This window comes from Brachypodium distachyon, chromosome 1 (genome assembly GCF_000005505.3).
Source record: "Brachypodium distachyon strain Bd21 chromosome 1, Brachypodium_distachyon_v3.0, whole genome shotgun sequence".
NCBI lineage: Eukaryota > Viridiplantae > Streptophyta > Magnoliopsida > Poales > Poaceae > Brachypodium > Brachypodium distachyon.
This window is the reverse complement of record NC_016131.3, coordinates 1439657-1456143: the sequence shown is the minus strand read 5'-3', so window position 1 is coordinate 1456143 and position 16487 is coordinate 1439657. Positions and strand designations below refer to the sequence as shown.

The window sequence follows — 16487 nt, the reverse complement described above, 5'->3', positions numbered from 1 at the left end:
ATAATAAGATAATACTTATGAAGTGCTTGCATTTTCTATCAATTTTTGTTTGATCGCGGCAAGTGGCTTCTAGATGCCTCATAGATCGCTTACATTTCCTCTCAGTTTACCAAGTCAGAGTTGAATTAGTACATTATTACAGTAAAAAAAAAGCGAGAGTTCAGTAAAGCTGTATTTTCCCTTTGAAGAAAAATCACCCACGCCGGAGGAGGAGAATTCCGTCCCCACCGCGTCCGCCGTCCCAAATCCACGCCCACCGCCGCTCGGACTCGCCTCCGCCGTCAGCCATGGCCTCCCAGCCGCCGTCTTCGTCGTCTACCAGTATCGCTTCTTTCCGCGACGACCTCCTCCGCGAGGTCTTCCTCCGGCTGCCGGACCTCCCGACGCTCGTCCGCGCCGCTTTCACCTGCCGCGCCTTCCGCGCCGCCGTCCGCTCGTCCCCTTCCTTCCGCCGTAGCTTCCGCGCGCTCCACGCGCCGTCCCTCCTCGCCTTCCTACTCGAACCCTACATGCAAGTAATCCCCGCCTTCCCCTCCGCCTGGCGCCGCCGCTCCGACCCGGACCTCGTCGCCGCCTTCTGCGCCGCCGATTTCTTCGACATAGGCCGCCTCTCACGCGACGGCCAGGGCCCCGGGTGGGAGATCCATGCCCAGCTACCCAACTTCGACGGCTACGTCCTCCTCGTCAACGGGCGCACCGAGCAGAGAGCCGGGGAGGGGGTCAGCTACAACCCCTTAACGCAGTCCCTGAATCTGTTCCTCTGGAGGAACCTCATAGACACCCACTTCGAGTTCCACACGCTCCCCTCCGAAGACGATGGCCAGGGGCCGCCGTCCCGCGTGGTCTGCGTCCGGCATGACTGCTCATGGACGAAGGCGAGCGTCGCCGTCTTCTCATCAGGCACTATGGAGTGGCAATTTTTCCCGAGGACTACGCTGCTGCTGCGTGAGTACGATAGGGCCAAGCCTGCCACGGTGGTGCGTGGGCTCGTTTGCTGGGCAGAATGGATGGATGACCAGATCGTGATGCTCGACACTGCCACCTTTCAGTTCTCTCTAATGGACCTGCCGACGCCTTTGAAGAATGGGGGATGGGAAGAGACAACGTTTAAGCTCGGCGAGACCAAGGATGAGAAGCTCTGTATTGTAGATATAATGGGGAACACACAGACACTTGTTGCTTGGTTCCTGACAGCCGAAGACCATGGTGTCGTCGAGAGGTGGACGATGTACAGGACGTTCTCATTGCAGCCGATTGTTAAGGAGTTCACTAATTGCTCGATAGAGGAAGAGGTTGTCATGCGGGTTGAAGCGGTCATCGATGGCTTTGTCTACCTCTCTATTCAATGCCAAAAAGACACTAAACCTTGTCAGGTGTTCCTATCCTTATGCCTGGAAACAGCGGAAATGAACGAGCTCTTTAAGGATGATGGATCTAGGTATTATGAGGAAGCCCATCCCTACGTCATGCAATGGCCTCCCTCTTTGGTACAAAACAAGGTCAGCCTTTGCTTTTCTGTGAAGTTTTCTTCCAGCATCTTGTCGGTAGATTGTAGATTTTCCTCATGGTGCTAACATGGTCCTCATGGTGCTATACTTGTAGATTTTCCATACTTATAAGCTGCATAGTCAATGGCTTCTTCTCTGAGCATCCTTGCTAGGCCCGTGCTACAGCACAAGTAGCACCGGGCCTGGCGCCGCCCCTGCCCTGTTCATAATAAAAGGCATGCAATTTTTTGTTAAGACAAGACTTCGACCGAGAATTACTATGCCAAGATGTGGTTTATATGGCATGAAATCAGTATCGCTAGATTTGTTATCAAACGTACTTGCTAGTTATTGTGATTTCATATCTTACGAGCCACATATTAATAGAATAATTATATCCTAGCGAAACCTAATATGCCTTATATTATGGAACGGAGAGACTATGCAATTAAGTTACTTGAGAGAATTGGATTATTTTGTTGTGAAAAGCTGCTATGAACTCTCATCTCAGGTTTAGACAGAGTAACATCTCTGATTTTCTGATTTGCATAAATCATAGTACAAGGATTCAATTGCAGACTCTGTATAGTATGCGGGGGGATTTTACCATATGCAATATTTTCAATTTTTAGCATGAGCTTTTGCGCCGATTGCAGGATAGACAAGGATATCTGGTGCTTCTCTGCCGCTAGTTGAGGCTTGAATTTCTGTCCGCCAAAAAGCCATCTACACATACTTTCTAATGCTTATCACTATGGGATAGCTAGCATTGGTGGAACCATCATATTCACCTTGTGTAAAATCTTAAATATATGATAAATTGATGTTATATCATCGAAATCTATGGCCTTGCACAATTTCTCCATACATACACTTTAATTCTTGCCTGCACTGAAATCCCTCTTTGTCACAGGAAGAATCAGAAACTGAAGTTACTGTAGACAATGTTGCAGATTATGGCCGCGTGGGCACAAAAGAAGCTTCCTCTGTCCTTGTCACAGCATTGCAGTCATTCAAACAAGCTCTGATCATGAATGATGATGAAGATATCATGGCAGCGGTAGATGCCTACCTGAGTCCTATCGAGGATGATTTCAAGAGCTCCCTTATGAGCAAAATCACTGCTTTGGATGCACAATTGACAACTGCAAGAGACCGTATTTTGAGGATAAGTGCATGGGATGAGGTCTACATGCCAAGCATTGTAAGAGAAACCTGACGATGACAAGTGTGCAAGGGGAAGCTTCAGAGAGCTTGTTGCCACTTCGTTTCCAGTTGGAATAGCCTATCAGGATTTAGGAGTGATGTGTGTTTATTCTGATGATATGAGCTTTTGTTGTACTATATACTAGGTCTGGTAATTCAGACAGCAAAGCAGCAAATTTACGGCTGTGAAAGCCTGAAACCCTCTTGCTGTTCCAAAGCAGCTCAGGCTCACACACAAAAATAAGGCAGCTCAGACTCACAGTGAAAACTGAAAAGAAAGCCCAATAATCTAGAAGCTCCCCTCAACCTCGATGACTGCCGCGGCCTCTCCAAGCAGGTCGCCTCCAAGATCCTCAATGGTCAGCATCCTCCGACCCAGTGTACGGCTATGAGCGCTGCAAGCGCCGCAAGGTTGCAGGATCAATGGCTTGCTCCAAGTACAGCCGTAACATGCTGTAGTCATTGGTGTTCCGCCCGCCCCATGGCCGGCTCCATGTGGCTGAGTTTGGTGGCTGCCGTCCGTCGCCCAGCCTGGTTGTGGATTTTCCGCGTCTCGAGCAAGCAACCCACCCTGTACAGGGTTACCTTGATGGAGGAGACTTTCCATGGCATGCTCTCTGGCTGCCCTGCATTGCAGAGCCTTCTGCTGGAGGAGATTGTGCGCCCTGGCTGCCTCCGCATCAGCGGTCCAACTCTCAGGAGCATCGTATTATGTGCTCCTTGTCCTTGGGACAAACAAGTTGCCACTGACAATGCCCAAGAGCTGGTCATTGGGAGATTGCTACCACTCAATCCAAGGTATGGTCCCAGGACTATCTGAATAATCTGGGCTTACAAACTGAAGATATGGGTTTGCCGAGTTCCAGCATATTTCAGCTCCTTCTTGATACAACACCTTTTGAGGTAGTTGCATCCTCAGTTTCCGATTTGCTCATTCCTGTATGCAGGCTATTGTTCTTGGCATACATTTGGTTTATATTATATATGTATTTTGTAGAAAATGCTTGCCGTTAGCCTGACAACTGCAATGCACACTGAACGTTTTGGCTCTTGATGGCATTGTCCCTGATTTGGTGGATGCAGTTGGCTTTCTCAAGTGCTTCCCCTGCTTGGAGTGGCTGTATATCATTGTGAGTTATTTTGCTTATCTTGGTATAAGTGCAATGCACACTGAAGATATTCGCTAGCTTGCTTAAAATGTCAGAGGTAGAATTTGATTAGTTTATAATCTAGTGAGTTATCACGTCGCCAACTTCTTAGAAACTGAGTTTATTGTTATATTCTTTCTATCTATACTTATCTAGAAGGGAGTCATTGTACCCAGGAAGTGTGCCTCGCTGGATGATTCAACAGAATGCCTTGAGCTCCATCTCAAAGTGGTGTTGAAGGGCTACTGTGGCAAGGGTGTGGAAGTTGACTTTGCCAGGTTCTCCTTTTTGAATGTGAAAGTGCTAGAGATAATGGAATTTCGAGTCGTTGATAACTGGAACAACAAATGGAGGGCTAAGCAAAACGGGCAGCTACAAGTGGAAGACAGAGCTTCCCGCCGATACTCGATTTGAGTTCTAAAGACTTCTTTGGGTACTTTGTACTTACAAAGACAACGATAAGCTTACATGATCTGTCAGTGGCTGATCTGTTTGACGCCTCCTTCTTGGACGGATATGTTACCCTTTGAGAAGGTATCTTCGTGTCACGTTCAGAGTATAAATTTGATACTGTATCTAATTTGTACCCTGAAGGTGTTTGAGCCGTTTGATGCTCTGTCCCTACAACGTGATCTGCTCCATATATAGTTCAAGAAGTGTGCAATCTTAATTTCTGTTTCAAAGACACAGAAAGGGGTTTCTCTTTCTGTTCTCTTAGACGCTATGCTACATTGGTGTTTCTGTTTCTTTGCTTCTTGGTACTGTACTACGTTTTTGTAAGCTGGTGACACCAGCAGCTAATTACATTACCAACCTCTCACTTGAGCAGTAGGTACATATATAGTTCTGATACTTCTCGGATGCCATGAATTTTTCAAAAATCTCACTCATGGAAAAATGACACAGAAGTGTGCAATTTTAACAAAATATAGTTACAACGTTTTAAAATGTTAACAGGATTAACGAAGTGCTGGCGGGGACCATTTTGCTTGCAGCTCAAATTGGGCCACCACTGTGGGCCAAAACCCTCCTGCAATTGTAAGACTGGGCCTATCCACCAAGGGGACGCCCGCCTAAACGCTGAAGTAGGCAGACACACGGGGCACCGGCGGCGCCCGCTGGGACAGCCCCTGGCCCGCGGCTAAACGGGCTTATCTTGGCCCAGGCCCGTTTGACACGATATAAGAGTGAAATCTAAGTGAGTTGTGTCGTGCCGGCCCGGTGGGCCTGTTTAAGACAGCGTCTTGAGAGGTAAAAACCCACGATCTCGAGGTAGAGGCCCAGGCATGGCCCTAGGTGGGTCACGGGCCGGCACGTCCCGTTTCTTATCGTGTCAGGCCGAGCACGAATCAGGTCTTGCATGCCGGGATCGCGGGCCTGTTTTTGGGCACGGCCCGTTTTGGCCACGTATATTTGCCATTGCCATAGCATGGCTAGAAAAAAGAAGGGAAAGAAACGGGCCGCGCGGAGCCCATCGCCGATGCCGGAGGAGGGTTTCATTCGCACCCTGTCCAGTGTCCGCCGTCCCAAATCCTGGGCAGCCGGTCCAACTCGCCGCCGTTGTCAGCCATGGCCTCCCAGCCGCCACCATCATCGCCAGCGTCGCCCACCACCATAGCTTCTCTCCGCGCCGACCTCCTCCGCGAGGTCTTCCTCCGGCTGCCGGACCTCCCGACGCTCGTCTGCGCCGCCTCCACCTGCCGCGCCTTCCGCGCCGCCGTCCGCTCGTCCCCTTCCTTCCGCCGCAGTTTCCGCGCGCTCCACCCGCCGCCCCTCCTCGCCTTCGTCCTCGAGCCCTTCATGGAGGTCATCCCCGCCTTCTCCTCCGCCTGGCGCCGTTCAGATCCGGACCTCGTCGCAGCCTTCGGCGCCACCGATTTCTTCGACACCGACCACCTCTCGTACCAGTTCCAGGGACCCGGATGGCAGATCTGTTCCCGGCTTTGCAACTGCGACGGCTACGTCTGCCTCGTCAACGGGAGCAACGAGCTGAGAGCCGTGGAGGGAGTCGGCTACAACCTCTTAACGCAGTCCCTGTATCTTTTCCTGCGTATAGACCACATTGACACCCACCTTGAGTTCCACATGCTCCCCTCCAAAGATGATAGCCGGGGGCCGTCGTACCGTGTGATCTGTGCCGGACCGCTCATGGACACAGGCGAGCGCCGCGGTCTTCTCATCAGACACCATGGAGTGGCAATTTTTCCCAAGGACTACGCTGCCGCTGCGTGAGTATGGTACAGCCAAGGCCGGCAGGGTGGTGCATGGACTCATTTGCTGGGCAGACTGGATGGATGACCAGATCGTGGTGCTCGACACTGCAACGTTTCAGTTTTCTCTAATGGATCTGCCGACGCCTTTGAAGAATGGGGAATCGGAAGAGACAACTTTTAAGCTCGGAGAGACCAAGGATGAGAAGCTCTGTATCGTAGATATAAAGGAGAACACACTTGTTGCTTGGTTCCTGACAGCCGACGATGATGGTGTCAACGAGAGGTGGATGATGTACAGGACGTTCCCATTGCAGCCGATTGTTAAGGAGTTCACTAGTTGCTCGATGGAGGAAGAGGGTCATGTCGTCGTGCAGGTTGAAGCGGTTATCGATGGCTTTATGTACCTCTCTATTCAAAACCAGAAGGATACTAAACCTTATCAGCTGTTCCTATCCTTATGCCTGGAAACAGCGGAGATGAAGGAGCTCTTTAGGGATGATGGATCTCGGTACTACGAGGAAGCCCATCCCTACGTCATGGCATGGCCTTCCTCTTTGGTACAAAACAAGGTCAGCCTGTGCTTACGTGCAAAGTTTGTTCCAGCGTCTTGTCTGTATGCAATGAAGTTACTTGAGAGCATTGGATTTATTGTGTTGTTGTGAAAAGCTGATATTAACTCTTATCTCAGGTTTAGACAGATTAACATCTCTCATTTGCATAAATTATAGTACAAGAATTCAATTGCAGACTGTATATAGTATGAGGGGGGATTGTATCATATGCAATACTTTCAATTTTTTGTGCCGATATCTAGTGCTTCACTGCCCTATTTGAGGTTTGAATTTTCGTCCACCAAAAAGCCATCTACACATATTAATGTCTACACATAATACATATCACTATGAGATGGCATTGGTGGAACTATCATATTTCACCTTTGTAAAATCTTCAGTAAATGCGTTAATAATTTGATGTTGTATCATCGAAATCTATAGCCATGCACAATTTGTCTATACAGACACTTTAATTCTCACCTGCACTGAAATCCCTCTTTGTAACAGGAGGAATCAGAAACTGAAGTTACTGCAGACAGTGTTGCCGAGGATAGCCCCGTGGGCACAAAAGAAGCTTCCTCTGTCCTTTTCACTGCATTGCAGTCATTCAAACAGGCTCTGTTGAATGATGGTAAAGATATCGTGGCGGAGGTAGATGCCTTGTTGCGTCCTATCGAGGAGGATGACAAGAGTTCTCTTATGAGCAAAATCACCTCTTTGGATGCACAGTTGACAACTGCAAGAGACCGTATCTTGAGGATAAGTTCATGGCTCTGAGGACTATATGCGGTGAGTTTGTGGCCCGGTCCAATGGTCCTGAAAGCCTGAAACCCTCTCTCTGTTCCAAAGCAGCTTAGAGGATAAATGTGCTTGACGCCTCCTTCTTGGAAGGATATGTTACCCTTTGAGAAGGTATCTTCGTGTCATGTTCAGAGGATGAGTCTGTGGTATCTAATTTGCACCCTAAAGGTGGTTCAAGAAGTGTGCGGTTTTAATTTCTGTTTCGAAGACACACAAAGGGGTTTCTTTTCCCAGATTTCTGTTCTGTTGCGCTTAGATGCAATATGCTTTGCTTAATGGGTGTTTCTGTTTCTTTGCTTCTTTGTACTGTACTACTCCGTTCTTGTAAGCTGGTGACACCCGCAGCTAATTATTACCAAACACTCCTTAAGTAATAGATACATTATAAATACTCCCTCTGTCCAACAAAGGATGTCTCAACTTTGATTAAATTTGAATGCATCTATACACTAAGTCATGTCTAGATACATTCAAATTTTGACAAACTTGAGACATCCTTTCTTGGACGAGACTATATAGTTCTGTTGCTTCTCGGATGCCATGAATTTTTTGAAACTCTCACTCGTCCAAAAATGGCACAAAGTGTGCAATTTTAACAAAATGTGGTTACTGTTCACAACCAATTTTGGCTTACAAATAAAACTCCACCAGAAGTTTCGGATGATCACCGGAAGTTCCGCATATTCCTGGAAGAGTAACAAAGAGCACCCGGAGGTTCACCAGGAGGTTCGGTCGGAAGTTCCGCATATTCCTGGAAGAGCAACAGAGAGCATCCGGAGATTCACCCGGAGGTTCGGTCGGAAGTTCCGGTGCTGGGAACCGAAGTTAAAAACAGAGAGAAATAGTCATTAAGATCTACTCGGATGGAAAAGTAATAAACATAAAAGTTCTTCGTTTTTTCAAGACGAATAACTTTGCTTTTAGAATCGTCGCGATCCGAGGTCGTTTACTACCTCAAAACTGGATCGGAAGGTGTAGCCAGATTTTGGACCGAACAGTTTTGGAAAGTTCGGGTCCAACCGTCCGAATTAGACTCAAATTAGGGTTTTGGACGTGGATCCAAGTCCTTTCTTGCACGGGAAGTCCAGCCGCCCTTTATATACATGAGGGGTGACAGCCGATTGAAACAACACACACAATCGCAAAAATCAATCTACAAACCTATCCCATCCTATTATCTGCTTCTCGTTCATCGTCGTTCTTCAAACCGGAGAGCTTCGATCCACGAAGTCCTAGGGGCAGGCGAACTGACCTAGGGCAGCCCATTGCCGCCGTGCGTCCAGACGGGGTCCCCTCCCGGGCGTGTGGGGTTTCGGATTTCAAAAGATCTCGCCGGCTGTCTTGCGTATCGCGCTTCCGGCGAGGCTCCTCCGGCGACGTGTCTTGCGTATCGCGCTCGACGCCGGAGGTACACGTGACGTGTTCGTGTGCGAACACACTTTTTGGCGACTCCGCTGGGGAAGATCATCATGACGAACGGCGGCATACCCCAGCCCTCCAGGATCAGCGCCGAAAACATCATCAAGCCTAGCTTCGATGATCTTTCGGAGGATCAACCCCAAGCTTTTGACGTGCTCAAGAAGCAGCGTCAAGAGCAACAACAAGAGGAGTTCATGGCTCTGCAGAAGAAGGAAGAGGAGGAAGATATGGCGGCTTACCTTGCAAGCTTCAAGAAGGACCGCCAAGGCACTGTCACCCCGCTTGGGGAAATCAAACTTCCGCCAATTCTCGGCAAATCTGCCGAGACCTCTGTAAGTATCTCTGCAAGTAAAAGCCTTTTTACTCCCAAGCAAATCGCTAAAATTCAAGGCCTTATTACTCGTGGTAACGTGCAAGTTTATGATGTACTCGTGGAGAGAGACACGGCTAAAAAGAATACACCACCGTCTAGACCATCGGCGTCACATATGCCGATTGATCCACATCATGTCCAAAGCAACCAAGTCGTGAGTGCGTCAGAGTATTTTACTACAAATAGGACCATCCCTTATTCGGCCGCCCCGCCGAATTCAGGTGTGCGTTTTCCAAGTGCTAGCATAGCACCGAACATTAGTTCGGTGCCCGCTGCAAATCCACCATCCGTAGAGTCATCCACATTAGAAGAAAGGCTAGCCAAATTTAGAGAAGATTTGGATCAAAGTTTCTTTGAGAACTACGGAGTTAAAGTAGCCAGTCGGGTCTACCATAAACCCTACCCTGAATATTTTGATGCTTTGCCATATCCCCCAGGTTACAAGGTGCCTGATTTTGCTAAAGTCAATGGGGTAGATAGCAAAACAACTTGGGAACATGTTAGCCAATATTTAACACAGCTAGGAGAAGCTAGTAATTGTGATGAACTGAAAGTGCGTTTGTTTCCTTTATCTTTGACCGGTACCGCTTTTTCATGGTTTTCTGCTTTACCTTATGGTTCTATTAACACTTGGTATCATCTAGAGAAGAAATTCCATGAGCATTTTTATAGCGGTGATAATGAACTTAAGTTGTCACATCTTACATCGGTTAAACAGAAACATGATGAATCGGTTACCGATTACATTAAAAGGTTTAGAGATACTAAGAACCGATGTTATAGTTTGGTGATAACTGAAAGAGACATGGCAGACTTAGTGCTAAATGGTTTGAGAACTCACATTAGAGAAAGAATTGAAGGTTATGAGTTTTTAAGCGTGAGCCAAGTTTTGCAAACAGCTTTGGCTCAAGAGTGCCGAAGCAAAGAAACAAAGGATTTGCATAGGTCTAAATCTGATCGTCCTCATATAAACGCGGTTGGATACAATAGTGAAAATTCGGACGATGAAGCTGAGATTTATGCTGCTGAGTTTGTTTGGTCCTCAAAGGCCAAACCTTATACTTGTGATGCTCTTAAGCCGATTCGCAAGAATCGAGAAGACGAGATGACATTCAGTTTTGATGTAGCTAAGTGTGATAGAATATTTGATGCTATGTTGAAAGATAAGTATATTAGAATATCTCATATTTTACCGCTGTTTGAAGAGTTAAAATGGCGAGCTTATTGCAAGTATCATAATTCTTTCTCTCATGCTACTAATGATTGCAATGTTTTTCGGCGACAGATACAACCGGCTATCAATGATGGACGATTAAGCTTTGCCGATATGCAAATTGACAAGCAGCCGTTTCCTATGAACACTATGGAGCTGCAAGGGAAAAAGATGTTAATTCGGCCAGAGGTGGCCGGATCAGCTAACAAAAATAATGTTGTTGTTGGTGAACCTAGGAACAGCAGCAAGGAGAGTGACAAAGTCTTGGGAAGGGAAATCGTTGTTGGCAAGCAATCAGATGGAAAGGAGACATTGAAGATCACCATAAAAAATCCTGCGCTCGGGGGGGCAACCGCAAGTGCAGGAAAATGCTCGTGCCAAGTTCATCAAGCTCAAGCGTGCGGAGGTTGGCAAGTGGAAGACAAATGAGTTCAAGGCAAGGCACAAACAAATCAAGCCAACCTTCGATATGTTGCTTTCCAAATATGTGAACCAAGCGACCGGTTCCAACTCTAACGCCCGAGATCACCTCCAAAGGAGAGGTCTCCACGACACGCAAGGCCGTATGAGCAGTGGGCGCCGGGACCGTGGATGGTGCTGCCCCCTTACGTGCCATATTATTTCAATGGCGGATGGGTGCAGCCCCCAATGGCACCGTATGCTTTCCATCCGGGGTGGACAGCACCTAGAAAATCTGTCCATGACAGGATCACACGACCTGTTCGAGACCGTTTAAGCTACAATGTTAATCGGTCATCCCAAAAATCATCGAGTAAGGGTGCTCGGAAGGAGTGGCGTCCTAAGTCACCATGCGCTGAAATTTTGGAGCCCAACAAGCAACATGAAAATAATGTCAATGCCGACGTCATTGGGAAGGGCGCGCATGAGTTGAAGCTCAAAGAGCCGGTTGTTTGTGATAAACCGGCTAATTCTAATGGTCATGTTTTGGTTATTCAACCAAGATCCTCGGCTGATGATCATGAAGCTAGCACGAGCAAAGCCAAGCTGAGAGATCCTAAATATACTCAGCCCAAGTGGTTTCCTCCTGGATTGACTAAACCAAGAAGAGGAGGCTGCAACGCTTGAGAAACCAAGAGAAGGTGGAACACGAAGCGGAGAAGAGAAGAGACGAGTCTTTCAACGAGACTCATTCCGCAATACCGTCCAAGGTGTGGGTTCCTAAGCAAATCGCTGTAACTTCAGATGCATCTCGTACATCGGAAGTTGACGAAGAGATGCTGGATTTTGAGGGCACACCGGCTACAGAAGGTATGGATATGAATATGGTTTCTTACTTGCCCACTAAATTCCGTGCCATGGACGAAGAAGGGGAGGTGGCACAGCTAGACTTTGGTCCTAAGAATGCCATCTTCGAGAAGCCAAAAGAACCGGTGAAACACTTGAAGCCATTGTATGTCAAGGGACATATTAATGGATCGCTGGTTGCAAGAATGCTCGTTGATGGTGGTGCAGTGGTAAATCTTATGCCATATTCGGTCTTCAAGAAATTGGGGCTAGATGATGATGATTTGATGAAGACCAACATGGTGCTAAATGGATTTGAAGGCAAGGAAAAAACAGAGGCCAAAGGCGTGATGAGTGTGGAGCTCATTGTAGGAAGTAAAACTTGGGCCACCGCCTTTCTTTGTTGCTGAGGTGCAAGGTAATTACAATGTCATATTAGGCCGCGATTGGCTCCATGCAAACCAATGTGTGCCATCTACTTTGCATCAGTTTTGGTTGACGACGAGGTGGAGGTTGTCCATGCGGATAATTTGGCTTGTGTCGCTTTGGCCGATTCATTGGTGGATTGGCAACATCCGAATGCTACTTGTTTGACAGGGCGCGACCTTTCAGATTTTGATTTTCTTAGTGCTACTAGGAATGGATTTGTGCCCGTCTCTCTAAAGCCGGTTGGTAATAATCGGCTCCCAAATATGTGATTAATGAATCCCAACGAGGAGTGGTTGCGGCGAAGGCTTGAAGAATATCAGTCCAATGAGAACGATATGTATGAGTCCATAGAAGAATCAGAAGACATGGATAAGTTAGGACAAGGTTTTACATCGGTTGATCCATTGGAAGAGGTAGACATAGGAGATGGTTCAATTCCTAGGCCGACATTTGTAAACAAAAATTTGAAAGCTGATTATAAAGTTGTATTAATCGAGCTATTGAAAGAATATGTTGATTGCTTTGCATGGGAATATCATGAGATGCCGGGCTTGAGCCGAGAACTAGTTGAGCATCGGTTACCTGTTAAGGCTGGTTTTAGGCCGTACAAACAACCGGCCCGGAGAGTTAATCCCAAGATGTATGACCGTATCAAAGAAGAGATCGGTCGTTTGCTTAAAGCTAATTTTATTAGACTTTGCAGGTATGCGGATTGGATTTCTAATATTGTGCCTGTGGAGAAGAAAGGATCCAGCAAGCTGAGGCTGTGCATTGACTTCAGAGATTTGAATAGAGCTACGCCCAAAGATGAGTATCCTATGCCAATAGCCGATATGCTTATTAATGATGCCTCTGGACATAATGTTATTAGCTTTCTTGATGGCAATGCGGGGTACAATCAGATTTTCATGGCTGAAGAGGATGCGTTCAAAACGGCCTTCCGGTGCCCCGGGTTTGTTGGTTTATTTGAGTGGACGGTGATGACCTTTGGGTTGAAGAATGCCGGCGCCACATATCAGAGAGCTATGAATTTGATCTTTCATGATTTGCTTGGGGTCATACTTGAGGTTTATATTGATGATGTTGTTGTCAAATCGAATGCTAATGAGTCTCATTTAGCCGATTTGCGCCTAGCTTTTGAGAGGATGAGGAAATATGGGCTCAAGATGAATCCTTTGAAGCGTGCTTTCGGTGTATCGGCTGGGAAATTATTGGGTTTTATTATACGTCAGCATGGCATAGAGATTGATCCCAAGAAGATAGAAGCTATCCAGAAAGTGCAAGCTCCGACATGCAAAAAGGATATGCAGAAATTCCTCGGCAAAGTTAATTATTTGAGGCGTTTTATAGTAAATTTGTCAGAGAAGGTTGATGCATTTACCCCTATACTTCGGTTAAAGAATGATGCTGATTTTACTTGGAGGGCAAAACAGCAGGAAGCATTTAATAAAATCAAAGTTTGTTTATCTAGTCCTCCGGTGTTAAAGGCGCCGAAACATGGAGAGCTTTTTAGGCTTTATATTGCAGCAGAGGAAGGCGTTATTGGCGCTGTTTTGGCTCAAGAGACCAGAGAAAAGGAGCATGTCGTCACTTATTTGAGCCGGCGTTTAATAGACGCCGAGACAAGGTATACCTTCATTGAAAAATTGTGCTTATGCTTATATTACACGTGCACTAAGTTGAGGCATTATTTGTTGTCTAGTATGTGCATTGTAGCTTGTCAAACCGATGTCATTAAATATATGTTGCATAGACCGATTCTTAGCGGTAGGATTGGCAAGTGGGCTTATGCTTTAATTGAATATGATTTGGCTTATGAATCTTTGAAATCTATGAAAGGCCAAATTGTTGCTGATTTCATTGTAGAACATCGGATTGACAACGAACATGACATTGAGATTAACCTTGTCTCTTTAGTAGCATGGAGATTATACTTTGATGGTTCAGTTTGTAGCAATGGCCAAGGTGTTGGTGTTGTTTATATATCTCCTCATGGTGCTGTTTTTGAAGCCTCATGCCACTTAGAATATTTTTGCACAAACAATCAAGCCGAATATGAAGCTTTATTATTCGGGCTACAACTTTTAATTGCTGTAGGTGTCACACATATTGCGGCTTTTGGTGATTCGTTGCTAGTAGTACAGCAAATATCCAAGGTTTTCCAGTGTTTCGATGAATCACTAAATGTTTATCTTGATAAGTGTCTAGATATAATTTCTGCCTTGGATTACTTTAGCATTGCTCATATATCTAGACAAGACAATTGGAATGCAAATGAGTTAGCACAACAAGCATCCGGCTACCATTTAATCGTGGTGTTTTTTATATATCTCACAAGCCGATGTTTTCTCCTATTAACATTGGTAAGGCCGAATTAAATCACATTGAATCGGGCACTAATAAAGGATCTAGTGCAGGTGGAGATAAAGATTGGAGAAGACCCATTGTTGCATATTTGCAGGATCCTAGCAAGATGACGGACAGGGCTGTTCGGCGGATGGCTTTCAAATATGTGTTGATGGATGATGATCTCTATCACCGAATAGTTGATGGTATTCTTTTGAAGTGCTTGGATGAAGACCAAGCAAGGGTTGCTATGGGAGAGGTACATGAAGGCATATGTGGTACTCATCAGTCGGCGCACAAGATGAAGTGGTTGTTGCGGCGAGCAGGATTTTATTGGCCAATAATGATCAATGATTGCTTCGGGTACTATAAAGGATGCGAGGATTGTCAGAAGTTTGGTGATATTCAGTTGGCTCCTGCTGCTATGTTGAATCCTATTATCAAGTCGTGGCCATTTAGAGGTTGGGGATTAGATTTCATTGGTATGATTCATCCTTCTTCATCGAAAGGGCATCTATTCGTGTTAGTAGCTACCGATTATTTTACCAAGTGGTCCGAAGCAATACCTCTCAAAAATATGACCCATAGGGAGGTGATTCAATTCATAACTGAGCACATTATACATAGATTCGGCATTCCTCAAACATTGACTACAGATCAATGTTCATCATTTATGGCGAAGGAAGTGAAGGAGTTTGCTGAATCTTTTAAAATAAAGATGCTCAGTTCATCTCCATATTATGCGCAAGCTAATGGACAAGCTGAATCTAGTAACAAAATTTTGATCAAGCTCATTAAAAAGAAGATTGATGATCATCCAAGGAGGTGGCATGAAGTGTTGTCCGAAGCTTTGTGGGCACATAGGATCTCAAGGCATGGTGCTACAAAGGTAACTCCATATGAACTTGTGTATGGACAAGAAGCCGTTTTGCCTGTAGAAGTAAATCTGGCTGCTTTGAGATTCGCTAAACAAAATGATTTATCGGCAGTGGACTTCCATAATTTGATGATGAATAACATTGATGAAGTGGCCGATAAACGTTTATGTGCTTTGAGAGAGATAGAGAAAGAGAAGATACGGGTAGCAAGATCTTACAATAAAAAGGTGAACTTGAAGAGCTTCCAAGTTGGTGACCTAGTATGGAAGGTAATCTTGCCAGTTGGCTCGAAGGACAGAAAATTTGGCAAATGGTATCCGAACAGGGAAGGTCCTTTCAAGGTTGTGAGAGTGGTTCCTAGGAATTCATATTTGGTGGAATCAATAGAAGGGATTTACTACCTCGAGCACTCAATGGAAGGTATCTAAAAATGTTCTACCAGAGTGTGTGGCAAGAAGCTTGAACACACATATGGCCGATATATATTTATTGCCCTTAGCATATATGGCCGATAAAGTGTTGACATCGTCCTTAGATTAAAAGTGGTGCAAGTTATTTTTCGGCACACAAGTTTGCTGAAAGACAGGGGGGCATGTGTTCACAACCAATTTTGGCTTACAAATAAAACTCCACCGGAAGTTCTGGATGATCAGCCGGAAGTTCCACATATTCCTGGAAGAGTAACAGAGAGCACTCGGAGGTTCGGTCGGAAGTTCCACATATTCCTGGAAGAGTAATAGAGAGCACCCCGGAGGTTCGGTCGGAAGTTTTGGTGCTGGGAACCGAAGTTAAAAACAGAGAGAAATAGTCGTTACTACCTCAAAACTGGATCGGAAGGTGTAGCCAGATTTTGGACCGAACAGTTTTGGAAAGTTCGGATCCAACCGTCCGAATTAGACTCAAATTAGGGTTTTGGACGTGGATCCAAGTCCTTTTCTTGCACGGGAAGTCCAGCCGCCCTTTATATACATGAGGGGTGACGGCCGATTGAAACAACACACACAATCGCAAAAACCAATTTACAAACCTATCACATCATATTCTCTGCTTCTCGTTCATCGTCGTTCTTCAAACCGGAGAGCTTCGATCCATGAAGTCCTAGGAGCAGGCGAACTGACCCTAGGACACATTGCCGCCGTGCGTCCAGACGGGGTCTCTCCTGGGCGTGTGGGGTT

General features: G+C 46.1%; 3 protein-coding genes across 7 annotated transcripts; all 3 read left to right on the top strand.

Moving 5' to 3' along the window:
- The first annotated feature begins 136 nt into the window (after positions 1 to 136).
- Positions 137 to 4669, top strand: LOC106865425. Of its 5 annotated transcripts, none has more exons than XM_014898089.2 (4): positions 145 to 1499; positions 2401 to 3491; positions 3691 to 3823; positions 4018 to 4669. In XM_014898089.2, exons 1-2 carry the CDS (start codon positions 288 to 290, stop codon positions 2704 to 2706), a joined length of 1518 nt encoding a protein of 505 aa, XP_014753575.1. In that variant the 5' UTR covers positions 145 to 287; the 3' UTR covers positions 2707 to 3491; positions 3691 to 3823; positions 4018 to 4669. The 5 variants fall into 5 exon arrangements, with proteins under 5 accessions (XP_014753584.1, XP_014753583.1, XP_014753575.1 ...); XM_014898088.2 differs by having other exon boundaries at positions 2401 to 3596; XM_014898092.2 differs by having other exon boundaries at positions 2401 to 3596; positions 3998 to 4669.
- A 632-nt stretch (positions 4670 to 5301) lies between these two features.
- Positions 5302 to 6105, top strand: LOC112268512. Its single transcript, XM_024457913.1, has one exon. The coding sequence runs from the start codon at positions 5411 to 5413 to the stop codon at positions 6071 to 6073; it is 663 nt and encodes a 220-aa protein (XP_024313681.1). The 5' UTR covers positions 5302 to 5410; the 3' UTR covers positions 6074 to 6105.
- On the top strand, positions 5996 to 7798 carry LOC100838129. Its single transcript, XM_014899160.2, has 2 exons — positions 5996 to 6623; positions 7116 to 7798. Exons 1-2 carry the CDS (start codon positions 6030 to 6032, stop codon positions 7383 to 7385), a joined length of 864 nt encoding a protein of 287 aa, XP_014754646.2. The 5' UTR covers positions 5996 to 6029; the 3' UTR covers positions 7386 to 7798.
- The last annotated feature ends 8689 nt before the right edge of the window (positions 7799 to 16487 follow it).